Consider the following 26603-nt stretch of genomic DNA (forward strand, 5'->3'; position numbering starts at 1 on the left):
TTAGTATCTCATTTCTTTCTGTTTCAGGTGTAGTTGCTTCAACTCTAGACATCACTATGATTGATAAAGCTGTGCCTGTTTGTTTTAATGATGGGTGTTGGTGGAAATGGAACTTAATAGACATACAGCTGTTACTTTTTGTCTTCCTGTCTCTATCTATTCGGCTCTTTTATCAAACCGTTTCATGTGCTTGGTATACCACAAATGGGTAACAGCTTTATTGTGTTTGCTAAAGGACTACAGTGAAAAGAAATGCATCATTAGCCCCCTTTCAGTTTCAAGGGGCTAACGTTCTGCTAATCACCTTTCACCACAGAGCCCAACTAGAGGGAAAGTGGAGAAATATTTGATTGCATTAGCATGAGAAGCTGTCCTATCAATACTACCAGAAAATCCATGATGTAGCTCAATTGGAAATTGGTCTGGCTCATTTATAGATCCAGTTCATTTGTCCTGTATGAAATTAAATGAAATCCCTTGGGAGGCAAACAGGAGTGTATGGTTAAATGGGAAGTAATCATTTGGTTCTTGGGCTGCTTACATGGCAAAGAACAATGAGAGCACTTCAACTTCGGTAATTCACCTTAGTGATTAATAGTATTGATTTAAGCTAAGTGCAAAGTTCGTCATAGTGGGTGTTCACCCTTCTTACTACAGCGTTTATCATATTATATAATATGATAGAAAACAGTGGCCATCGGTGCATAGAATTGGGCTGTAAGCTTTCTGTTCTGAAATCCATTCAAGGCATATTTAAGAACATAAGTCCCCAGACCAAAGGCCTATCTAGTCCAGCATCCTGTTCTCACAGTGGCCAATCACTGGCTACCAGTGGCCAACCAGTATGGGAAATCCACAAGCAGGACATGAATGCAACAGCCCCGTCCCCACTTGTATTCCCCAACAACTAGCATTCAGAGGCATATTTCCTCCAGTACTGGAGGTGGTATACAGCTGTCAGGGCTAGTAGCCATTGATAGCTTGCTCCTCCATTAACTTGTCTTGTACCCCTACAGTTTGTGGTAATGAGTTCCATAATTTAATGATTTTTATTTATTTTGCTGTGAAGTACATCCTCTCATCTGAGAGAACTTGAGGGAGTTTATGTGATCTTCCTCGGAGTTTTTATTTACAAGACTGCTGTAAAAACAAAACACACAATTATTCATGATTGTGGTGTTATCTCCTAAGAGACGTGGGCTGCTATCTCATGAACATCTACCTACAAATAATCTTCACTGGGCCCACTGTAACTTAATTCTGAGTAAAGATGCATAGAATTGTTCACAGTGTCTATACAAAAGACTAAAACCTTAAGCCAGAATGAAGCCAGTCTCCTTGTTTCTTATAACCTACCCCTTCCTCTCACAGAACCCCATGGTGGTTAACATTGAAAAAATACATCATTTAAAGCAGAACGCTACAAAAGGCAGCAGAAAATAATAATCAACCTGCAGTGAAGGAATATTTTGCCCAATGTGGGGTTTGAACCACAAATCTGAGACTAAGAGTCTTATGCTCTACCAACTGTTATATTTCAGGCTCTTGCTGTTACCTTAGTATTTATTTATTTATTTATTTATTTATTTATTACAACAATTTAAATACTGCTTAACACTTTAGTCTGTGCATGGTGTAAAGTCAGGTTAAAAAGACACTACAAAGATAAAACCAGTTAAAACTAACTAGAAAAATAAGAAAACGTACTTAAATGCCTGATGAAATAGGACTTCACTATGTGAAGTTCAGCAGGGAGAGGGTCTACCTGATCTCAGTTGGGAGGCAGTTCCACAGAATTGGGCCCACAATACTGAATGCATGGCTCTTGGTGGATACAAGCTGTGCGTACAAATGAACATAAAGTTTAGGTTATATGAGTTTTTAAAATTAACCCATTAATTAAATTTGCGTGTGGTTAAAAACAGTATTTCAGAAGCAAGAAATATAGTTTTCAAATGATGTGTTCATGTGCTGTGTCAGATCATCCTAGAAGATCCATCCTATGTGGGAGAACAGGGGAGATGCCTCTTAGCGTTTGCCATCTGCAGTTTTTATAAGCCCTGGTATTAAAAAGGTATAAATGATCTACTGACTGGTTATTAGGGTGCACTCTTCAGTCAATTAAATGTTTGAAGGTTGTTTTTTAAAAATACTTAATCTAACAAGTGTTACTAACGACAATTTACTTTCTACTCTTGAATTGTCAGTAGAAGTGTCTCTAACTTTATAGATAGAAATAGTGTCGAAAACAAAATATTACTCTATTTTTAACAACTGAAAATATCCATTTGCTTTTTAGATTCTGAGAAACTCTTTACAGATTCTCCCCCACTTTTTTCCTTTGAAAAATCAGCACAGTTTACTGAATGGTTAGGGGAAGGAAGTGTTGTGGGTGAGAAAGACAGATGGCATGTTCACGAGAAAAGACACGTCTTCTATGTTGCCTTTTTATGATGCTGTAGGGAGCAGAAGGTTGCTTGCTTTAATAATAACACAAAGCTAGCTATGTTACTAAGGAGAATTATGGCACTGAGGCTTATGCAGTAAATGTTAATGGGTAGTACAGGTTTGTGGTATGATAGCCTACCCAGAGACAACACCTTTCACTATTTTAAAACCAACCAGTCCTGTAACGTGAGTGTGGCCACACAAGAGAATCCAAGATACTTCTAATGTTGTTCTTTGTGAATTCATTTCTGGTGAAGCTGATAGACTGATAGGAGTGCAGCTAGAGAGACCACTTATGCCTTGCTAAAAAGGAGAACACGTATCACGAAAAAAGCAAATGCAGATTTAGAAGTAATTACTATAATGTAAAGAGAAATACAATACATATGGTATAAGAACACAAGGAGAGCCTTCTGGATCAGGCCAGTAGCCCATTTGGTCCAGCATCCTGTCCTCACAGTGGCCAACCAGATGCCCATGGGAAGCCAGCCAGGGAACTCCCAAGGGACACCCCAGAGGAGGGAGACTCAAAGCCAGGAGATTGGTGGTGGGACACTGACAAGAGGTCAGAGGGCAAAGAGTGGAGGGTGTTATTGGATGCTGAAGAGGCAGTGGGATTTAGTGAGCAAGGAGAGCCTGTGACAGGGAGTAGTTCAGACTCAGAGGCTGAAGCAGAGGAGGGGAGCCCCAGAGGCTGCAGAATAATCCCAGGAGTCTGTCTCCCAGGTGTTGTAAACGGCAGCAAGCTCCCCTCCCTCCTTGTATCAAGGCCACACGGGATGATGCATAGAGTGGAACAGAGATTAAAGGTACCCCTACAGCAGTTTGAGGCTGCTTGGGAAACATCCGGCAGAGGAGGAGCCTTAGAGGGGGTTGAAGGCAGGGACCATCAGTCCTGGCCACTGCTCCATAGGGGCAGTACTTGTGGGAAGTGTTGCTGAGTTGTATGCTGTTTCTTTTAATAAAGAGTTAACTTCACTGACAAACTCTGCTTCTTGCTTTCTGACCTGCTCTTGACTCCAGCCCTGACAGCAGCTCTCCATAAATAAGTTGTAAACTTTAAGCAAGGATACAAATCATGACTCTAAAGTGATGGATATGTCTCCTTATCATTTAATATTACTCCTACATATTGCTTGCAATTTACACTGTATGGATGGTGTAAATTATCAGATCACCAAAGGAAAGGAGGATGGCTAAAGGGTTCCAGAGTTCTAGGATATTTAATTTATTTATAAATATCTAATCCAAGAAACATTTCAGTTCTCCAGGATGAGAACTTGCATGTAACTAATCACAAAAATGTTCTGGGAAAGGGGGGGGGATGTATATTGGTATATCAGACTGTGTTCTGGTAAATTTTGAAACTCATTGAAAGTTATTCAAAGGCAGACAAGTTTTTCTGAAATGTGATTTGCCTCTATCATTGATCTTTCCCTGCAATGTGAAATTGCACAGAGTGTTCGTTCTAAGGTTTTACTCTTTTTTCATGCATCGGAAGGATGATGCCCAGGAAGCCAGGCCAGTTCTGTATGTGAACTGTCTGCACACCTTATGGCATGTCCCAGAATCTTCTTTAATGTACAGGGTTCTTTGGTAGATGAGGTGATGTGGAACGACATTAAAAAAAATGATTTGACTTTATTTTATGTGGAAGCATTACGTGGAATCTGGTAGACCATGGAGCGAAATACTGTGAACAGCCAGGAATCTAATGGCTCTGTTAACGGAAAGTTATAAAAGCCGCATAATGCTTCCCTGTTGTATGAGAACACTTTAAAGGTGGAACCCATAAACGCAAAATATTAGAATTGTCCATAGCTCCCAGATGTGCTGCCAGTGCTGCAATGAGGAACCACTACTAGAAGAGTCCTCAAGATTCAGTTTTTTATTTATTTCAAAGAGGAAATCCCTCCTCTTCTGCCATTTCCCCTTAAAGTACAGCCTTCTTGGAACAAAAGCTTAGATCTGTTGTTCGATAGCAAAAAAATGTTGCAAGTTCTTTTTCATTTCATCACTGTAGTTCATTTTCTAGTTACTGGTTTTGGAATTGGCTTTAAAAGCAACTTCTGTTCTCTAGGACAGCAGCTACCTTTGATGGTTGCTGAGAAAAGCCATCAGGTTAATTGAAAATATATTTCCAGTGCTAGAATTTTAAAACTAAGACTGACAAGCATATCTTTTGCTCTTCCTTGCAGACATTGCAGTGGTGGAGATGAGTGATGCTTTCCGTCAGCCCTCCCTCTTCTATCACCTGGGAGTCCGAGAGAGTTTCAGCATGGCCAACAATATTATCCTCTACTGTGATACAAATGCAGACTCTCTGCAGTCATTGAAGGTAAGTGATGCTCTTGTAGCTTGAAAAGATTGAGGTGGGAGGGGACCTGAGAATTTCAGAGAAGTGTCTTATTGCATTGAGCTAAAGTCCTCTATGCTTACTCAATTCTCAGTTTTATTTGTCATCATGATTTATTAGCAGCTGGAAAGGAAAACACAATCAGATGCCAAACATACAGGGTCAGTGTGGTGTGGTACTTAGAGTGCCGAACTAGGACTGGGAGACCAGGTTTCAAATCCCTATTTGGCTATGAAGCTCACTGGGTGACCTTGGGCCAGTCACTGCCTCTCGGCTTAGCCTACCTCACAGGGTAGTCATTTACAAATAAAAAATACTATGCTAAGGGAACCACAAAATGTCTTTCCACTTACTCTTGCTTGCTGTCAAACTGCTTCAAAGCTCAGTGTGAAAGAAACCTGGAACAGAGGTTTTGGAAATCTCAGTAAACACCCAAAAGGTATTCCACGTCTACTTCACTCCACCGTGGCTAATTTTCCTGTTGCATTAAAGTAATGTTTTAAAATTCTTGTATTCCTCCTCCGCCTGTCCGTTCACCTGTCCCGCTCTTTTTGCCCGCATTGATTCCCTGTTGCTCTTTGCACCTTAAATGTTCAAAGGCAGAGCGGTAAGAACTGACGGGGGGGGGGGGGACATGTTGAAGAACAAATAAAAATATGAAATTAACTAGCCCACAGAGACTCTAGTTCAGACATACCCACAGAGTTGGAAGGAACCCAGTATGTCATTCCTGTGACAGGATATCCTAAAGCATCCAAGACGGATGCCCATCCAGTATATGCTGGTAAATTCAAGGGAGAAAATAGCAGTACTTCCCTAGGCAGAACAATTCATTGTTGCACTGTAATTACAGTTAGGGAGTTTTTCCTAGTATCAACCTCATCGTACTACCCTAGCAAATTAAAACTACAGAATCATGGAGGGCAAGCCTGGGTGTGATGAGAGTGCTTGTACTATCTGAGCCCATGGGGGTCTGATCCTGCACAATGCATTCCACGTTAGCCTTACTACAGGTAGTTGACTTAATTTGACAGCGTATGGCATTCAGTTCTTGGAATTGCAGGAAGTAATGACTGAGATTGAGATTGAATCCTGACAAGACAGAAGTACTGTTTCTGGGGGACAGGAGGCGGGCAGGTGTGGAGGATTCCCTGGTCCTGAATGGGGTAACCGTGCCCCTGAAGGACCAGGTGCGCAGCCTGGGAGTCATTTTGGACTCACAGCTGTCCATGGAGGCACAGGTTAAATCTGTGTCCAGGGCAGCTGTGTACCAGCTCCATCTGGTACGTAGGCTGAGACCCTATCTGCCCGCGGACTGCCTCGCCAGAGTGGTGCATGCTCTGGTTATCTCCCGCTTGGACTACTGCAATGCGCTCTACGTGGGGCTACCTTTGAAGGTGACCCGGAAACTACAACTAATCCAGAATGCAGCAGCCAGACTGGTGACTGGGAACGGCCGCCGAGACCATATAACACCGGTCTTGAAAGACCTACATTGGCTCCCAGTACGTTTCCGAGCACAATTCAAAGTGTTGGTGCTGACCTTTAAAGCCCTAAACGGCCTCGGTCCAGTATACCTGAAGGAGCGTCTCCACCTCCATCGTTCTACCCGGACACTGAGGTCCAGCACCGAGGGCCTTCTGGCGGTTCCCTCACTGCGAGAAGCCAAGTTACAGGGAACCAGGCAGAGGGCCTTCTCGGTAGTGGCGCCCTCCCTGTGGAACGCCCTCCCACCAGATGTCAAAGAGAACAACAACTACCAGACTTTTAGAAGACATCTGAAGGCAGCCCTGTTTAGGGAAGCTTTTAATGTTTGATGTATCACAGTATTTTAATATTCTTTTGGAAGCCGCCCAGAGTGGCTGGGGAAACCCAGCCAGATGGGCGGGGTATAAATAATAAATTATTATTATTATTATTATTATTATTATTATTATTATTATTATTATGAGACACTGCTTTTACTACCCCACAGCTGGTTCTCCCATTCCACCCCCTCCCCGCACCCCACAACTGGTCTCACTTCCTGTTTCAGAAACCTGTGGTCAAAAAAACAAAACTGAAACAGCAGCTGATGCAAATATATGTAAACATACATACACCTTGTGATATATAGGAGCATCAAACACAGAACTGAATCAGTATGGGATTCTGAGGTGTATCAGGCTGCCGGTAAAGATTTGACTCTCTGAAAAGGACTTTGGGGCTTGGTTGTGTTGCAATTATTACTGGGGTGTTTGTGGGTGGGTGTGAGGAGGGGGATTGTTGGTTGTTATGAGTGGGTTTTCCTTGTTGATTTTTCTGTACAGTCATACCTCGGGTTGAATACGCTTCGAGTTGAGCGCGTTCGAGTTGCGCTCCTCGGCAACCCGGAAGTAACGGAGCGCGTTATTCTGGGTTTCGCCGCATGTGCAGACGCTCAAAATGATGTCACGCGCATGCGCAGAAGCGGCGAAAAGCAACGCGTGTGTGCGCAGACGTGCCGTCGCTAGTTACGTTTACTTCTAGATGCGAACGGGGCTCCAGAACGGATCCCATTCGTATCTAGAGGTACCACTGTATTTGAAATATTACTCCTGTATTTTGGTTTGTTAGCTGTCTTGATTTGTCTGGGAAGTAGGTGGGATAGAACTGTTTAAATAAAAGTGAACAAAATCAGTTCTAACCACAACTCTTCCCTTCACAACCATATACCTTATCTTACTTCAGGCCTACTAATACTAAGCTGATTGGACTTTCGAACAGGTGAAGTTATGTAGCTAACCTGTGGTTTCCTCACATCCCTTCTGTTGTGTCATTCAGAAATAGTGTGGAGCATCTGGATGTTTTTAAGTCCTTCCTTGCAGTCAATTCAAAGGCGTGTCCATGGCAACTGACAGCACAGCAAGATATGCATAATGATAACTGATGAATATGAATTTCCCAATAATAGCAACTAGTATTTAATATATTGGATAAAAATAGTTGTCAAGTAGCTGTGCCGGCGCAAATCTTCAGAATGGACATTGTAATGGATTTATTAACAAATAACCTTGGTTGGCATATTGTTGCAAATTCAACTGCTATCTTGCTAACAGGAATTGGTAACATTTGCCCAGTTTTGTATCTAAGGTTGCCACAATTCTTTACTCCTGCACATTCAACAACAGTCTGACACGTAGCATTATTAATCAGATCGATCAATCGATCTACTACTTAATGCCAAAAAAGGCTTCTGAATGGTTTATAAAATTACATTACATAACATGGTTAAAATGTACAGCATTTAAAACGTAGAGTAAGACCATTCCATGAAAACAGCACGGCAGTTAAAACAGGAGACTTAGGTCAAGAGAATGCCTTTGTAAACAGGTGTGCCTTCAAAAAACAGTGGAATGCCAGTACAGATGTCAGACGCTGGTGCTAACATTGAAAAAGCCTGCCTTCAAGTTACCACCAGTCCATAAACCAGAATGGTGAATCTTTTCCTGTCCCTTTTATCTTCATGTTAGGGAAAGTGTCACTTTTTAATCTCTGTGGTCTAGGCTACTGTTAAAGGCACAAGAGAAGGTTCAGTAACTGTATCTCTTGCATTCAATACAAAGGGAATTTCTCCCTAGGCAGTGGAATCCCATAAAATAAATGCAAAATTCCAAGGACAAGCATAATGGCATTCAGGTCCAAAGTTCTGTATTAGTTATCATCTGCAATTTATACAATTGATATCTATCTTTTTTTTCTTTATAGGAAATTATTTGCCAGAAGAATAATGTAAGTATGTTTTTCAAAAACAGCAAATTGTGGTATGAATTGCCCTGTGACTTAGCTGAAGGTTTAAAAGTATGCCACTCCGTTTTCTCTGATACACCTATTCCATATATCTCTGTTACTTAGGTCAAAATGCCTGAATTTCCAGCAGCAAATACTAGAAATCACATTAATTAACCTGTTGCTAGTGCCATGTTTACCATTTCACATTGTCTTTACCAGGTTTTCTACAATTTGTCTCTTTTCCCTTCACACAAGCAAACTTCCTTGATTCTTACCCCCATGCATTCCCTTCTCCCATTCCTACTCTTATTTCTTCCCTTTGGCTTGATTTTAAGCAAGTTGCTTTCCTTTTCCTGCTTTTGGAAACTGTACAGATAGATAAGCTTCCTGCTTTTACAAATGCCCAGGACTGATAAACTGCATTTAGCCCACAATTCCCATACAACATCCTCATGACACAAGGAAAGCTCTCAGGATCAGACTAGAGGCTCATATAGTCTAGCATTTGGTTTCTTATGGTTGTCATCCAAACATCAGATGCTTCCAGGAAGCCACAAGCAGGTTGTTGCCATTTGTCCCTCAACTTCTGAGATTCAGAGGTGGACCTCTAACTATACAACTGTTGACTGCTCACCTAACCTAAGGCTTGTCTTGAGTCTTTTTAGGATTCAGCAATTTGTTGTTGGAGCAGAATGTGGAAAGTCAAGTTAATTTGGGGACGTGGCAGAAGAATTGCTGGCAGGCTGCTTTAAAATAGTGCACAAAACCATATAGGATTGTGGAGAGTGGTTCTACTTTCAATGAGAAGAGTGGTGAAAAGAGGGTTATAGCAATGACAATTTTAATCTGTTTTAATATTTTAACCTTTGTATGTTTGTAAGCATGGTTGTTAACTTTTATTGTTTTACCTTTCTGTAAACCACTTGGGGTTTTTTTGTTTTTACAATTGAGTGGTGTATAAATTTTATCAATCAAACAAACAACAACAGGGAAACATTTGTTCCTCAGCTTTTCAGAATAACCATTTGTCAGCTGAATATGGTTTTCTTTCATATTTGCCTCAAACTGTTGGAACTTATTAGGAGGAAGGAAGCTGGCCTTGTGGGTTTTCTCCTTTGGTTGGCATCACAATTATCTAAACTGTTCCGTTTGTCAGATGGAAAAGTCCTCCTTCTCCTCCCCTTGTGTGATGTTCAGGGGGATCTCTCAACCCCCTCACCTAGCCAGTATTGGGGAGAAAGGGAGGGGAGCCCTGTTGTGTGAGGAGCAGTCCTTCTATAAGACTTTGACTGGTGGGACTCATTGGGTGAGTGCATTCCCAAAACACTTTATAGACAGCTGCAATCATGCAAAGGAGGAACAGTAGGGAAGATGGACAGGATATTTTTGTTTTTATTCTATATATTTTGTGGCTACATCAGGAACCGGAAATGTGTTTCAAAGAGATTATATTTTAGAAACACGACACAGGAGGCTTCTGGATGTTTCCATTATGCAGACAGGTCTTTCGATATTGAAGTGTTTTGTGCTGTTGACACCTTAATATGCTCTATCTCGCTTTAACAGGTTAAACTGGTATCCTCTGGACGCCTGTCATAAATCTCTATAATGCAAAGTAGGGTAACCTGCCATAGTCATATGTTGCTGATCTCCAAGTCCCATCACTCCCAGGGATGATGGTAGTTGGGGTTCAACAAGAGCTAGAAGAGCATAGGTTCCCCATTCGTGTTTTTGAGGGGATCAGGTCAAAGTTGTTGAGCTTTTTTTTGGGGGGGGTACAACTCAAATTTGTTGAGCTGTTTTTATGGAGGAAAATGTCAACATTGAGTAAAGGGGTAAGGGGAAAAGTCGCTCACCAAAAGATCACTAAGGAAACAATCTGCCTCACAGATGGTTCCACTGATCATGCGAAAATGGAGGCCGGGGCGAGGGGCTGGGGCAGGATGCTCTTATGCCAATGCAAAGTAAAAGGAGCCCGCAATCGACCAGAACCTCCTGGGGATCAACCTGTCGATCCTGATTGACCTGTTGGACACCCCTGCCCCAGTAGAAAGCTGTTCAAGGGTCACATTTTAGACGTGCAATCATGCACCTTTAAAACACATACACCAAGAGTTATTTCCTGTGGAAACAAAGTCATGTTTTAATTCTTAGTAATTCCACTCAGGTTTCATCTCCTTGAGAATTTTTTTTTTTTAAAAAAAAAAACAAGGTTTGTAGTTTAAATTTTTAAAAAGCTCTTCAGCAGCCTTTATCATGATTGTGCAAAAAGCACCAAGGACTCAGCAATCCAAGCAGAAGGCTGCAAATAAGGTCAGCACACAGCTGAACTGCAAGCATTGCAGTTATTTGAAGCCTCAAACTTCAAAATGCAATCACATCCTGAATATTGCATGCATGAAATTGCATAATGTATGGACTGCTGTTTTCATATTTGCAAGAAACACAAGTCTGCTTAGGACTGTGCCTCTTCTGTTTTGATTTTCATGCAGCAGATATTTGTAATTTCACCACATCAAAGCTCTTAACCCTCTTAGCAACTCCCTGATGAAGAGCTAATGGCTGGAAGGGGATCCAGAGGGCTATATGAAATACAAGTGTGGGTGAGGTTCCTCACCCCTAGCTTATCACACTCAAAACAATTGTGAGAATTGCCCACTAATGAAAGATGAGAAAGTTTGTCAACATTTCAATATCCTGCAAATGTGTGTTGGTCTTATCCCTATTAGATAGCAAGTTGTAAAAGTGGAGTCTCTGCTGTATATTTGTATTAATCACAATATTAGCACATGTTGACTTGATTGCTGAAAATTATGTGAGAAATGGGCTTAATAGTATGCTCTAAATTTTGCCATCTGTTACAACTGTTTGAAAGGAAAACCCCGCAGAGAAGTACTTTCAACAATAAGTCTTACGCAATACAGTTATTGTGGATGGTCTCTGAAAGAGACATAGCAAGGGCTGTAGAAAGGAGAACTGATTCATCACCGACTCATCACCACAGTAATATTGGCAATTTCGCTATCACACTAACCAAGCATAAGTACTGGATGATGTAATAATGAATGCTGTGAGATTACCACCTTGTCGTGGTGTAGTGGTGACAGGCTCAATAATGAACGTGTCATAGCTTCTCCAGAGCTGGCAGGATCTTTATAGCCAAGAGGAGTTGTGATTATTGCACAGAGAGGGAATATAGATAATGCAACTGCTAGCTTATTTATTTGGAAATAAGTCCCAATGTGGCTTAAGGAAACAGGACTTTGTAATTCCAGTCTTTTGCTATAAGTTCTCATTTAGGGTTGTTCGTATTTCAGTAACAGAAACTAGATATCTTCTGAGATTTCCCTGTAACGTTCCCTACAGCAGTATAACACTGATAAGACACCACTGGAGATATACTAAGAAACTGATCTTACTCTGCTTGAGCTCTCTGACACCAAAATGAAGTTTCAACCATAATTTCTAAAATGCGAAAGCTCACAGTGTAGATGGGGGCACAGAGGGGCACATGCAAGCCCCACCCCACGTCCCCCTCAGTTCCTGGCCTTCCCTTTGTTATATGAAGGTGTGCAGGGGGCTTCTTTGAGTAGAAGCCCCTATAGGCCTTCCACACACAGCATAGAGATGGTTGGGAATTGAGGACATAGGAAGGCTGAGGGCAGTGCTTGCATCAGTACCTGTGCTGCCCCCAATTCACAGAGAGGTTTGCCTGAATACTCAAAACACCTGAACATGGCATTAACATCCATTGTAAATAACCTACCACGTGGACCTACTCAGTCATTAGAAGCCCACCTTGCTTGCCATCTGAAGTGTCATGGGTGATACAAGGTAGGGCTGTTTGAGTAGTCGTAAGTTGACTGAGAAATTCCCTCCTGAGGGAGGTACATTGAGCTTCATCGTTACTAGGGAGGAGACAACTACTAAAAACATACCGTATTTTTCTGTGTATAAGACTCCTTATGTGGGGGAGGAAGGGAAAGGAGATTGTTAGCGGCTTTGAGACTCTTTAGGGTAGTGATAAAGCGGGATATCAAATCCAAACTCTTCTTCTTCTTCCCCCATGTATAAGACACCCCCTGTTTTGGGGGACTCCAAATTAAGAAAACACCCTTCAGCACTACCCATGTATACAACGAGCCCCAATTTTAAACCAAATTTTTTGGTTAAAAAACCTAGCCTTATACACAGAAAAATACGGTAGCTGTTCCAATGAAATTATTTGCTTATTTCATACAGTTTATATACTGCTTGATTGTAAGAAACAAACAAGCCCCCCACCTCAAGGCAGTTTTGTTGATCTCTTTGTGATCCTTGTGGTTAGTTTTGCTTTTGCTGTTGGGTTAGCAATGTTTTATTGCTCTGTTGTTGTCCACGGCCTTGCAGATCCACATGTGTGGAAATGCGAAACAATAGTAAGTTAAATAGTAATCATTCAGTGTACCAGAGCTTGGAAACAATATCCTTTTTTTTTTAACTACTTACAAACCCAAACCTGAATTGTTTTAAAGCAAATGTGAGCCATCTGCAACCTTTGGTCTAATGTTATGAGACCCTCAGCTCTCAGCCAACCTGTCTCCCCTCCCAGCTGGACAGAAACACACAGAGAGATAAAATAAAGATGATGGAAAGAAAGAAAGAAAGAGAGAGAGAGAGAGAGAGAGAGAGAGAGAGAGAGAGAAAGGGCTGTGCACTGCCCTCTTTGGGCTTTGCCCCACTAGCTGCTAGCTTTTGCCCTGACTGCAACTGGCATGTGGTCCTTGACAGATAACCCCCCAAGGGATTGCTGTAATCAACAGAAAAGCATTGAATATAGGTTGCACTGGGTTATATCCAACTAAGTCATACTCAGATCAGACTTATTGAAATGAATTGACATGTTATTGAAGTCCATTGATTTCAGTGGGTCCAATGGTTTGGCTTTAATAAAGCATTCTCATGCCGTAATTCATACAGAGTGTATATTTTTATTTTTCCTGCAGATGTGCACTGGCAACTACATATTTGTACCATATATGATAACTCCCCATAACAAAGTCTACTGTTGTGACAGCAGTTTTATGAAAGGACTAACTGAGCTGATGCAGCCCAGCTTTGAACTTCTACTTGGGCCAATATGTTTACCTTTGGTTGACCGTTTCATTCAGCTTTTGAAGGTGGCACAGGCCAGCTCAAGGTAAGGATCCTCACCATAATGCAATCTTCTGCCAAATTCACATGCGAAAGCCTTTCAAGAGGGGGAAAAACATCAGTGAGACAAGTATAGCATATGGTAGGAGAGCCTTGGTCTCTACAAGAAAAAGAAGTGCACAACTCTCTTCCAGCTTCCAACATCCCTTACCATGCTGAACTATGTATATGAAACATGGGATGTGACTTCTGTTCATGCATCCCATGATTTGCAAATATTTTGTTTTCTTCTGAATTTAAAGGGATAAAGCATGTTATATAGCTGCATTACAGAAGTGATCAGCTTGCAGTTTCTTGCATTCATTCCATATGTGTAGGTCTTTATTGCAGGGTTGGGGAATCTTTGCCCCTCCAGAGGTTATTGGACTATAACTCCTATCATTCTTGACATCACCTTTGCATTACCTTGGTTCATCTTCCTGGTTCTCTTACTGCCAGTTATTGTCCCCAGTAGCAGTAGAATGAGAGCCTCACGTTCGTACTTTATCATTGTGTTTGCTATAGAATTAGGTAGTCAAGTAGCTGTCCTTGAATATTCAGGCGTAAATTGATAGTTTTCTTTTCCATTCTAGTCAATACTTCAGGGAGTCAATTCTTAATGATATCCGAAAAGCACGTAACTTATACACAGGAAAAGAACTAGCCACAGAACTGGCCAGGATACGACAACGGGTGGATAACATTGAGCTTCTGTCTGCTGACATTGTGATAAACTTGTTGTTGTCTTACAGAGATATTCAGGTAGGCTCCTATTGTTTAATTTGAATCTATTGCTCCTGTTATTCCACCGACATATTTCTTCTCACTACTAACATATTTAATCCATTATAACAAAATCATACTCTGTGGAGTGCTCCTGTTCACTGTTCCTAGAAGTCAGATGTGCCTTCTTCCACAGATAGTTCATTCAAGTTCCACCTCCCAGCCAGTTTTCCACACACCCCTGGTCAGTCAGCTTTCCGTGGCTAACTAAACACACAAGGCCCTTATTTCAGAGGAGGCTTGCCCCCATTAAGGTCCCCTCCCAAAAGGTGTTTTTCTCCCACTGTAAGTCTGTATTGATTTATCATTTTGACATTTGCATTCCTGGTGGGGTGGGGGAGATAGATATTTAACAAATAAATAAGGTAAAACCTTTGTAGGTTTCCTGAGCCTGCTAATACTTCCCCCTAGGGCAGCAGTGGAGAACCTTATTCCTCCAGGCCTCTCTTATCTGCCCTTATAACACTTCTCAGGCCACCCCCCCCCCCTCAGTGGCCTTGCTTCCCATCCCTGGTAATTTTTCATGGTTGAAATGTGTCCTAAAGGTAAAGGGACCCCTGACCATTAGGTCCAGTCGTGACCGACTCTGGGATTGCGGCACTCATCTCGCTTTATTGGCCGAGGGAGCCGGCGTACAGCTTCCGGGTCATGTGGCCAGCAGGACTAAGCTGCTTCTGGCGAACCACAGCAGCACACGGAAACGCCGTTTACCTTCCCGCTGGAGCAGTACCTATTTATCTACTTGCACTTTGGTGTGCTTTTGAACTACTAGGTGGGCAGGAGCAGGGACCGAGCAACGGGAGCTCACCCCGTCGCGGGTATTCAAACCGCCGACCTTCTGATTGGCAAGTCCTAGGCTTGGTGGTTTAACCCACAGCGCCACCCCCGTCCCTTCAAAATGTGTCCTACAACCTTGGTAATGCCTACCACACAAAAGTAAACTTTGCATTAGCTTGCCTGCCCACTTTTGTCTCTCAGCCCACCTACCATTGGGCATGTGGCCCTCAGAAGCTTGCACAGAAGGGAATGTGGCTCTTGGGTTCCACACCTCTGCTCCAGAACATGGGTTTTGGCTACGTGAGCAGTGAGTGGCACACACACCTGAACATCAGAAACAGAGGGAATTAATATCTGCTGCAGGCACCCATTTCAGGAAATTCTCAGAGCAAATGCTTGACCAGTAAATGGATCTGGGTCAGCTGCTGCTTCCAGTGAAAAGAGCATGGTGACGCATGCAGGGAGCTCTGGACAAATGGCTCACTGGCACTTATGTCTCACTGCAGAGTGAAAGCACTCATGCAGTTGTCAGATTTTAAAACAGAACTTTGTTGCCATGGCAACTTTGTGTACATCTATGCCTAGGCTTGTGGAAAGGGGTGGGTGTATAATGGCTAGGATTCTGAATTCCTTTTTTAAAAAGTCTATTATATTATGCATATTGGAGAACACTGTGTTAAGTTTGATAGCTGGGTTATAAAGAAATTATGTGAGAAAATTCCATGCCTATGCTGGGACTTTTAGCGCAAGCTGAAGGAGTCCCAGTGCAACATAGGAAGCTCTCTCATACTGACTTAGATCCTCTTTCTTGCTATAGCACTTCACAAAGTGGATGGGGGGGGATCACTTCTGTAGGGTTAACCCTGCAGAAGTGCCATCTGATAGTCTGCAAGGAACTACTGTCAGATTAAGCTGCAGGAGTCCCAGTGCAACATAGAAAGCTGCTTTATACTGCCTTGCTCCATATTGCCCCCATTGACTGGCAGTAGCTCTTCAGGGCTTCAAACCAGGAATATTCCCAGCCCTATCTGGAGATGCTGGGACCTTTTGTATGTAAAGTGAGTGCTCTGCAATGGAGCTCTGGTCCTTCATGTACTTGTTCACATGCTCCTGTGATGGTGCTTAGAAACCCCTACTTGGAGGAGGGTGAGACAGGAGGGCTCACTTGTATCTCCTTGCATCATTCTAAATGAAAACTATTTTAAAATCCGTCTGTGGAATCCTAACAGCCTATGGTAGTGCTTCTGCTCAAACAGTCCGTGTTCTGCTTCCTGTGCCCAACAAAACTTTACATAGAAATCCACTTCCGGTATGACAGGAGGAGCTGCTGTTTCAGTGAGAGCTCTGGAATGATTATATAGCTATGTGCCCAGGAACTGCACATTATATTTTCTTGGTTTCTTAGGCTGCTTTCACACGAACCCACACTGACATCATCCTTCATTCACTTTTTATGGGGCATCCAGACAACATCATTGTCAGCCTGTTGCATTTCAGTGTTTTCTGTTGGCATCTAATGTTTTTTGAGACCTGAGTTGCATTTTATTTTGTTTTGGTTTTTGCAGTAAAGCAGCAGCCTGTCTACTTTGGAGATGCAAGGCATTAATGAAGCTTTTCAAAGGCTCTTGTGCCTTTTAACTGAAACATTTCCTCCTTGTAAATTCAGTCTGTTTTTATTGCTTCCTGATAAATACAGGTGGGGGGTTGGTGATAACTAGCCTATGTTAATTGCCCTTTGAATAACCTTTCTTAATTATACCTGTGTCAGTTTCTATTCCTGTGTGTAGAGAAAGCTTTAATTATTCATTTTACCTCATTTGTTATTTGCTATTAATAGTCCCTTTTCCTGCGAAAAAGAAATATGGCTTAATTATGCTTAATTCAATCACCACCTGCAGCCCATTATTTTTTTCAGTTCAGGGGCACATTTGGAATTCTGGCACCACAGAATTTGCATTTCACAAAAGAAAAACTGGTGATGTTCAGAACCAGCCCACAAACGCACAAAAAGGCATCAAGATCTACTACTACCCTACCAACCAATATAACACAGACTAAAAGGGAGGCAACCCTCCCCCAAACCCTCATTTTGGTGGGTGGGCAAGTTGCCTTGGTAGGTGCTGCATTGGGGCCATCAGGCTTAAATTAGTGTTTTTAAAATGAACAGTGCAATTTTATGCATGTCTGCTCAGAAGTAAGTTGGTGGCCGTTGAATGGAAGCAGAAAGAGGATGGTTGAGTAAAAGCTCTTCCATTAGATAATGAAGAACATTATGATTATAGTGTCCACTTTAACTTGTGCCTCTTCAGGTGCAACTGTTAAATCGTTTTGTCATGTCAGAAGTGCACCAGCAAAGTTTACTCTTATTTCCCTTTCTTGCTATAATGACTTAAATAAATCCTTTCATGCTGTTTCTTGGAAGGATTATGATTCTATTGTGAAGCTGGTAGAGACATTAGAAAAACTTCCAACCTTTGACTTGGCTTTGCATCATCACGTGAAGTTTCATTATGCATTTGCACTGAACAGGTAAGAGCTTTCCTTCCTAATGACATTTTGTTGGTTTCGTGTAAGTCATTTCCTTAAACGTTACTTCTACAAAAGCTTGAAGCTTTTCTCAGCTTTTTCAGTGGAACTTCTTATTCGAGTCATATGTCTCTTTCTGCATATTCCCTGCCTTCTTTACCTCTTCTTCTTCTTCTTCTTCTTCTTCTTCTTCTTCTTCTTCTTCTTCTTCTTCTTCTTCTTCCTTCTTCACACCCTGGGAGTTAGATTTGGCTTTCCATCTGTGTGAAAATCGATATTTAACTTTATTTTCTGCTCATGATTATGAAAGCAGTTTGATCAAACAGAAAACATGAAGAGACGGTTGTTGATTGAACAATCCATGAAACATACCCAAAAGCATAAAGTACAAATCGGCACAATTCTGGCCAGACGTGATGTGCAGCATGCACACTGACGTACATGTGCACAATGTACTGTAGGCATGTAATTGTAAGCAGGCCTTGTGCCCTTGCAAGAATACAACACGACTTCTCTGTGGCTGAAAGAATTAGCCTGTATGAATACTCTCTTAGGATTAGAATGGTAGACTAAAATTTTGAGCTGTGGTTCTCTAAATTGTGCACGAGGCAAACTGGGGGCATGGCAGGGTGCAGTAGGGCCTGTAGAATTGTGAAGAGAAATGAAATCTCTGTGTTGCCTCTTTAGTATGTTAGGCACTTGGTGACTTATCATATTTATGATCTGAGCCATCAGTAATCAAATATCATTAAGGTTTCATTGCACCTGAGATGGAGGCAGTTCGCTCAGTTAGAGCTAGCCTAGATATCTACATCAATGGTGTTCCCTGGTGGAAACTGGAATGCTTAGGACTTGAATGTCTTAATTTACATAATGAATTGTGCTAAACAATTTAGCTAAGTCATATCTATTCTGGTGTGGAGTTTTCGATACCTGGCTATATCTGTCTGGGATAGTTTATGGGCCAAAAAATGAAGCTTAGTCCAGTCAAGACAGAGGTTTTGTTGGTGAACTGTGTGACCTGTGCAGTGGTGTTCAACTCGTTCTGGATGCACTCCCTCAAAAGGTTTTGGAGAGCTGAAACACCTAGTTTTGTTACTGGAGACCAATTGGCATCTATGCAATACAGTACCTTTTACCAGCTAAGGCAAGTTCTCCAGTTATAACTAAAATGAACCCTCTGAGGAAGAGCCAGTTTGTTCACAGCATGTCTGATGCAAAACATTTGTTGGAATGTCTCTACATTGAAAACTATTTTTCCTGCACTTTTTGGCTTGCATCTACTTTTATAGCTCAAATTGGTGCCTCCCCATTCTTTTGCCTTTGCATCAGCTATGATTCCCCCCTTGGAGGGAGAGAATATCTGGCTACTGGTATCCATTTCCTAGTAACCTCCAAATTAGACTGAAGTATGTGGGGTTTCCTCTGAAGACATTTCAGAAACTTCAGTTCAAAGCAGAGATGCTCGACTATTAATTGGGAATGGCTGTGGGAAATAGTTGTTTTGAAAAATGAGAACACTTGCTGCTATTCAGTTACCAAGCACAGTCAAAGGTTCTGTTGCCTTTAAAAGCTCAAAACAGCTTAGGACCCAGATACCTCTAAAAGACTATTTTTCCCCACCTGAGCTGACCAAACTTTACAATCCTCATCAATGACCCTTCCTTGAGTCCTTCCACTCTTCTGAAGCTGAGCTGGTGGTGACTGTTGTGTGCTGTGCCCTGAGTTGTCCCGTGTGGAGGTGGAATGCCTTTCCCATGAGGCTCACTTGGCACTGAATCTGATGTCCTTCTGACACCAGGCAATGATTTACCCAGACCTTCCAGCATGTCGTTGAAGCTGGTTTAAACTGAGGGTGTGTTTTTTTACTGATTCTGCTGGGTTTATGCTTGTATTTGTTGGGTTGGTTTTAATGTTGCATTCTACTGTGCATGATGCTGTTTTTTTATTATTGTTGTGAAACAGTCTTGGGAGTTGTTTTATTCACCTTGCAAATTTTGTAAAATGAAGGGAAGCATATAAATATTTTAGGTAAATAAATATTGTCACTAGAGGCTAGCATCCTTGTGACGAGTGCAATGTTTAGACCATCTCTTGTTTGCAAGACATCTGGTGATGTGCATATATGAAAAGTCTTATCTGGATCACGAAATAAAGCACAATGTAATCCCCAATTCACTGCTTTGCTACATAATGCAATAGTCTATGATTCCCGTTCTTTATGTTGATTGCTACCATTAGAAATAATGCTTCCCTACACCCCCCACACCCCTACTTTTTCTTTCCTGGAATAAGTTAGGCCTCACCTGACCCTGGTCCCTCCCTCTCTCCTCCAATTTCTTTTGATCTGCATTGTAGTGGGACCTGACACTGATTTCAGTTACATTTGGGGAAGCTCGTTGGACCAGGATTTGAAACCTTTTGCCATATATAACATATAAGCTGCTATGGTTATATGCCCTAGCATAACCCTGCAGAGAGGTTATTATCAGTGGGGCAAGCTCAGAACTGGGCAGCAAAATGTTGGGCTACAGTGCAGCCAATATTCCATTTGCAATGTCGCCGCTGTCTTCTGGCAGCTGCCAGTTTATTTCACACAGTGATATCTGTGGTGGCTTGGGAAATAGATGGGACAAAACAGCTTCTGTTAGGAAGTGGCAGCAGATAACAAGAAGCAGAGGGCAACTGATGGGGCTCTGAACTTTGGCTTTCTTTCTTATCAGATTTGGAAGCTCCGCACCTGGACAAATTTGGTCTTCCTCAGGAATTCCTTTAGCTAGCTAGCAACAAAGGTGTGCTTAGCACGACATAGAAAATACAAAGCATTCTGTCCCTGCATAAGAATATGCAGGGGCAACAATTTGGTTTTTTAAAATATTATTTTAAAAAGGGAAATTGAACATTTCCTGGCTTTGAATGGGTATAAGGAGGACAAGGCTTGCATTTGAGCTGCCTTTGTCAACTTAGTTCCTTGTGAGCAGAGGCTAATGGGACTTGTAGGCCAAAACATCTGGAGGGCATCAGGTTGGTGAAGGTTCAACTGAAAAGGGGCAGAAAAGATTTCATGGAAGAAGGTTGTTTTGAAGTGGGGTATGGAATAGGATGAGTTGTGTGTGTGTCACTGGGCAAGCAAAGATGACACAGTGGAAGTGGATAGGCCAGTTCCCAGGGTCAACTGAAATGATATTTGGCAATCTCTTTTCTCTTGACTAGTAATGTGTTCACATTGTAAGGAAGTTCTAGCTGTTCATGATAGCTTTCACAGGCCTTGTGATAGTTGTAGTTATGGCACAATATGTCTAAACTTATCATCATCATAAAGAAATGTACAGAAAGTTCACCTTTGTTGTAATCTTGAAGAACGGAAAGTGTGTGGGTACCAGTTTAAGTTTTGAATATCTCATAATGGTAAAATGTAAAATACTTTAGGCAACTTGAGGTAGGAGTGAGGCTCGTTCTTCTAATGTTTCAGCTTGAACCAATGCATTATTCCTTTGGCAAATAATGGGGTGGAAGCAGAATCATGTGAGTCTACTGCTCAGAGCAAATCCACTTGGAACAAAGTGTCATATCCAGTTTAGGGACTTGTGCCTTTCATGTTTGATAAGCAGAGAGCAAAGTGGCAACCGGGAAGTAAGCAGGTGAGAAAAATTACACTGCAAAAAATCTGGAGCAAATGTTGCCACCACTTAATCAGCATTTTACAAAATGGTTACATAACATATGTGACTTGAAATGGACTCTGTATTAAGTGAATCTTTAGCCTCTTACAGCCATGTTAAATTTCTCATATCAGTCAGCTTTCTAGATGGAAAGTTGAGGACAAAACAGAGATAAAATATAGTTGGAATTATGTGGAGAAAATCTAATTAATTTGGTGATTTTGCCTCTTTGGGCATTCTTTATTTGTTCATTATTTTACAAAGCTGCAAAGCACAGAAAGGCACTCTTGAATGCCTCCTTCATTGTGTTGCTAGGGAAATATGGAGAGGGCTGCTTACCCAGGGATGCTTCAAATGTGACTAATTTCCTGCACGTATAGCTTCTGTATAGAACAGCTATACAAACAAGGTCTAGATTACCATGTGTGACAATTGTACATGGGATTATTTTTTAGCATATAAACACACTGTACAAGCAGCAAAAGAAATCTGTATTTGAGAGTCGATGCCTTGTTTGTGTGCTTTTTCCTACTTGGAAAAGCTGTATGCTGGAATCGGTTGCATTAGAAGCAATTCTGCATCTCAAAGAAACTTGCATTAATTTGAGGTCAGCCAAGGAATGAATGTTTCTGATGATCATGAGAACATGGAATGGGAAGACCTTCAAAAAGTGGTCAGTGCAAGAATGGATTCTCCCTGCACTGACCAATCAGCAAGTAGTCTTATTTTTGGATTTCCTACTTGAGAGCAACAAACTATTTTTTTAAGTCAAAAAGCCTCAACTGACTGTGACAGATTATGAGATCCATTTCCTGTTGCTACCTTTAATGCAACCCATTATATTAAAACTCCAGATGAAAATCATACTGCAAAGAGAAACTATTCTGTAATATCTGAACAGAGAGTTTACTAAAATGTTCCCTGTTTCATATGCATTATGTCATGCTGCCAGATGCCTACAGTATAATTTTCTGTGAAGAGCAAAAGGAGAAGGTTATTTTCATTCGATTTAATGAGACAGCTATCTTTTCTCTCTGCCTTGCCCCCCAGCTCTATTCAAATTCTAGCCATGCCAAAAGAATGCAAAGTGTTCAGATATCAGGACAACAGAGAATTATGACAAATTCAAATGTTTGTATTCTTTTTTTTATATATTAAAAAACCCCAGGCGAAATCTTCCTGGAGACAGACAGAAAGCTCTAGATATTATGATACCTCTAGTGGAACATGAGAGCCAAGTACCTTCTGATATGTACTGCCTTGTGGGACGGATCTACAAAGATATCTTTCTGGATTCTGGATTTACAGATACAGAAAGTAGAGACCAAGGCACCTTATGGTAAGTAGCACCATGTTACATGTCCACATAATTTTAACAAAAACACTCCAGCTGACAACAGGAGTTGGAAATGGGCTCCTTTTTTTTATATTTCTACAAACTCATGGCTACATAAAATTAATTAATAATCTAGTGAATAAATATGATTCCAGTTAGACTGGGCAACTTCACAGTTGATAGAGTAGGATAGGGGCCAACTCTTCCACTGCCAGAAGTTTTGTTTCATTATTATTTATTGCCCATTGAAGCATGCTCGATGAGTCCATGTGGCTTATCTTCCTATCTTCTCTCATGATCTGCTTGTTTCCAAGTTGAGGACAAGAGTGAACGCTGCTAGGTGATAGACTTTCTATTAATATCAACACAGCGATGACAAGTTAATTATTAGCTGTCAGATTTTTCCCAGACACGTTGCTGCTATAATGCTGACAGGGTAAATCAGGCAAGATGGTTTTCTTCTCTAGCTAGTCTGGGTGTGGGCCCAAAGCTGTCAGCTGGTTAGGTTCAGCTTGTGCCAGTTTCCAGTAGATGACTATAGCCAAGCAGGCATAACCAAACAGCAGCCTATAGCAGAGAGAGAGAAGAGGGTTAAAGGAGGACAGATATTAGAAGTTGAAGAGAGTGACTTGTTAGCAACAAGCTTCCAGCATAGTACTAGGAGTTCTGCTAAAAATGTTTAGAGCTGTTAAGTCATTAAATTGACCTTGTATACTGAATGTTTAGTTCCTTGTATACATGGTGTAACAAGGCTGACATGCTGGTGCAGTTTTATTTTGTTTACATTGAGTTTTTATTATTGTGCTGGGCAGACATTTTATGTGCTGTAGTGATATAAAGGTTTGGCTTTAGCATTTAATGTATTACAGTATGTTTTGTATTGTTTCCATATGCATTTTTAAAGGAGATTCTGTCGCACACTAAAGAAAACTTCCACCTAGACAGATTCTCCTAAAAGCCAGATATAAAAAGCTATTCAATTTTTATTAATTTTAAGAATTTTAAATAAATTGTGAGACTGTGACTGGAAATAAAGTCTGTCACCTTGAAGGGCTTTTACTTGCCAGCTGCATTTGTACATAACGCTAAACCATGATTTTAGCACTACATGTACAAACCGAAACAAGCCCAAGCAAAGTCTTGGGCTTCCTCTTTCCTTCCACGCACCTGGAAATCTCTATCTTAGTTAGTTGTTACATGCAGATAAGATACTATGGTGCTTCACAACCTCTGGTTAACTAAGGTAAAGGTAAAGGACCCCTGGATGGTTAAGGCCAGTCAAAGGCGACTATGCGGTTGCGGCGCTCATCTCGCTTTCAGACAGAGGGAGCCGGTGTTTGTCCACAGGCAGCTTTCCGGGTCATGCGCCCACATGACTAAACCACTTCTGGCGCAGCGGAACACCGTGATGGAAACCAGAGTGCATGGAAATGCCATTTACCTTCCCATCACAGCGGTACCTATTTATCTACTTGCACTGGTGTGCTTTCAAACTGCTAAGTTGGCAGGAGCTGGGACAGAGCAACAGGAACTCACCCCGTTGTGCGGATTCGAACCTCCAACCTTCTGATCGGCAAGCCCAAGAGGCTCAGTGGTTTAGACCACAGTGCCATCCACATCCCTGGTTAACTAAACAAACTATCTTCATAATATCTTTTTTGGCTTCTTTTGAAACTGACCAGGGTTTGTGATAAACCATGATCCCTGGTCCCCAAACAAATACAAGATTAGTGGAAACTGAAAAGAACTGCTGGTGACATCCTTCTCCTGGTCATGTGGCGAGAAGAGGAGGAGGAGAGGGCATGTGCTCATGCATGTGTAGCAGCAAACCATGGTTTAGCGTTGCATTGGAATCCAGCTGCAGTGTGATAGCAAGCCATGTGATCCCTCATGCCATTCAGAGGCATCAGAGTCCCAAGAGCCTTTAGCCACAGGATTCATGTTGTGCTCTCAAGTTGTTCCTTGGCGGCATGTTTGTGAACTGATGACTCATGAAGTAATGAAGCAGTAAGGAAACCTCTTATCTTACATTTCGACCACTATGAGGAAGTTTCTGGAAACATCTGCACATAGAGATAGCTCAAAGTGGCACACATAATTGGGGAGAACCATTTAGTGTGGTCCCACCCGGATCACATAGAAAGTTCCTGTAGTTGCTGGCAGTAGCATACCTTGCAAATCGTCCAAACATGCTGGACTGGCAAGTCTCTATGGCAGAGCCATCTTGTTCCTTTCCCAGGGTATCAGGCTTCTACTCAGGGTGATGGGTAAGGTCTCAGCTTACGTAGCTCAAAACACTCCAGTGTTAAAATGGGTGGGTTATAACAGTGGCAACAGCAGAAACTGTGCCAATAGCATTTAGGGTATTTGAAGAGCCCTTCTGCTTGAGTTCTGGAGGTGAGATGGTGGTGATCCCTGTACCCATTTGATTCCTAACTTCTTGCCTAATGCAGGTTCTTTAGCTGTACTTTTCCCTTCCTGTCCCTCCTCTGAAAGCAGCTGTTGGACTTAACTGGGCAAAGGCTGGATGAGCACAGGGAATGCAATAAACAGTCACCTTTAACCTTGTTTTGTGGTCTTTAGACAGGGTTCAGGCAGAGAGTTCTGGGCATGCTTTCACTGTGCTGTTTTGTTTTCCATACAAACAAGATTTTTGCCTTCCACCATGTAACTCCGCCACTGCCTATTTACAGTAAATTCATTTTAAAAGTCGTGGAAAGTGGGAAGTGGTGTGTCTGGTAAATATAGGCTGCCGCTTGCCTTCCTTTTGTGTGTGCACTTTGGATGAACAGAAATGCTTGTTTGGATTGGATTTAGTCTCTCATGCATTTTTGCCCTGCTTAGCAACATACCGCATTTTAAGAGATCCAAGGAATCTTACAAATTTAAGGAATTAATTGTTATTCAGTGCCAAGTTAGTGCATTCTGAGTTGAAGGATTAACTCCAGCTTATTTGGTGGACTTTTCTCTTTTCTGTTGTAAAGTTGCCAGGAAAATGTATAGCAGCAATGAAATTATGTGTCTGCCAAAAATGTTAATTATTAGTGAGGGAGGGAAGGATTTCTTTTTTGGAAATCAACACTGTGTTAGTTTGATTTTGTCATGCCTGACTGTACTGCAAAGTGAAGAGAGGCAATAAAATGAGTTAAACTGAGTTGGAAGGACCAGTGCTCTGACCACTGATCTGCTGTGGGTTCCTTTGTCTTTTGTTTGAAAAGTTGCTGTGAGAGAGGATAATTGAAAATGGAGATGCTTTTTCCTTCTCACTCCAGTCCCTTCCAACGCATCTTTTCAAACAACAAAGACCTGCCCAGCTACATTGACACATGCTTAAGGGGCCTGCGTAAATGGACCCTAAGAGTGTAAGTTGTGAGCTGGGTGTCCCTGCAGTTAAAACCTCTTCTGATGAATTCATTAAGTACATAGGAAGCTTCCTTATATGGAATCAGACTCTTGGTCTATCTAGCTCAGTATTGGCTACTCTGCCAGGCAGCATTTTTCTAGGTCTCCAGGCAGAGGCCTCTCCCTGCCCTACCTGGAGATGCTGGGGCTTTCGGCATGCAGTGCTGCAAGGCAGGTGCTCTACCACTGAGCTACAGCACTTACGAGTCTGTGGGCAAGCTCCTATTCCCGCAGCCTTTGTCTGCCTGACACGCCTTGCCAGGATTGTTTTATTCTGAAGCACTTTGAGCACTTGAGATGAATTCTACAAATAAGCACTGGGTGTTGATATTATTAAATATGTATTTGAAAACTCTTCCGTCTTTCGTTTAGTTTGGTATACTGCACAGCG

The 26603-nt window shown here is 41.8% G+C and overlaps 1 protein-coding gene across 5 annotated transcripts in view; it reads left to right on the plus strand.

Annotated features, from left to right (window-relative positions):
• The window catches only part of MAP3K5 (mitogen-activated protein kinase kinase kinase 5), a 90946-nt gene that overhangs the window by 20210 nt on the left and 44133 nt on the right, over positions 1-26603 (plus strand). For 4 of the 5 annotated variants that reach the window (XR_013392235.1, XR_013392236.1, XM_028723525.2 and 1 more), the window contains exons 2-7: positions 4647-4786; positions 8531-8554; positions 13540-13733; positions 14320-14488; positions 17709-17815; positions 22643-22813. Coding sequence is in view for 3 of the 5 variants with exons in the window: in XM_028723525.2 (XP_028579358.2) it covers positions 4647-4786; positions 8531-8554; positions 13540-13733; positions 14320-14488; positions 17709-17815; positions 22643-22813 (805 nt within the window). In the remaining 2 variants the exon portion in view is untranslated. The remainder of the gene's footprint in view (positions 1-4646; positions 4787-8530; positions 8555-13539; positions 13734-14319; positions 14489-17708; positions 17816-22642; positions 22814-26603) is intronic. The other variant, XM_077925961.1, reaches the window with a different exon arrangement.

Source organism: Podarcis muralis, chromosome 3, assembly GCF_964188315.1.
Source record: "Podarcis muralis chromosome 3, rPodMur119.hap1.1, whole genome shotgun sequence".
NCBI classification, from domain to species: Eukaryota; Metazoa; Chordata; class Lepidosauria; order Squamata; family Lacertidae; genus Podarcis; species Podarcis muralis.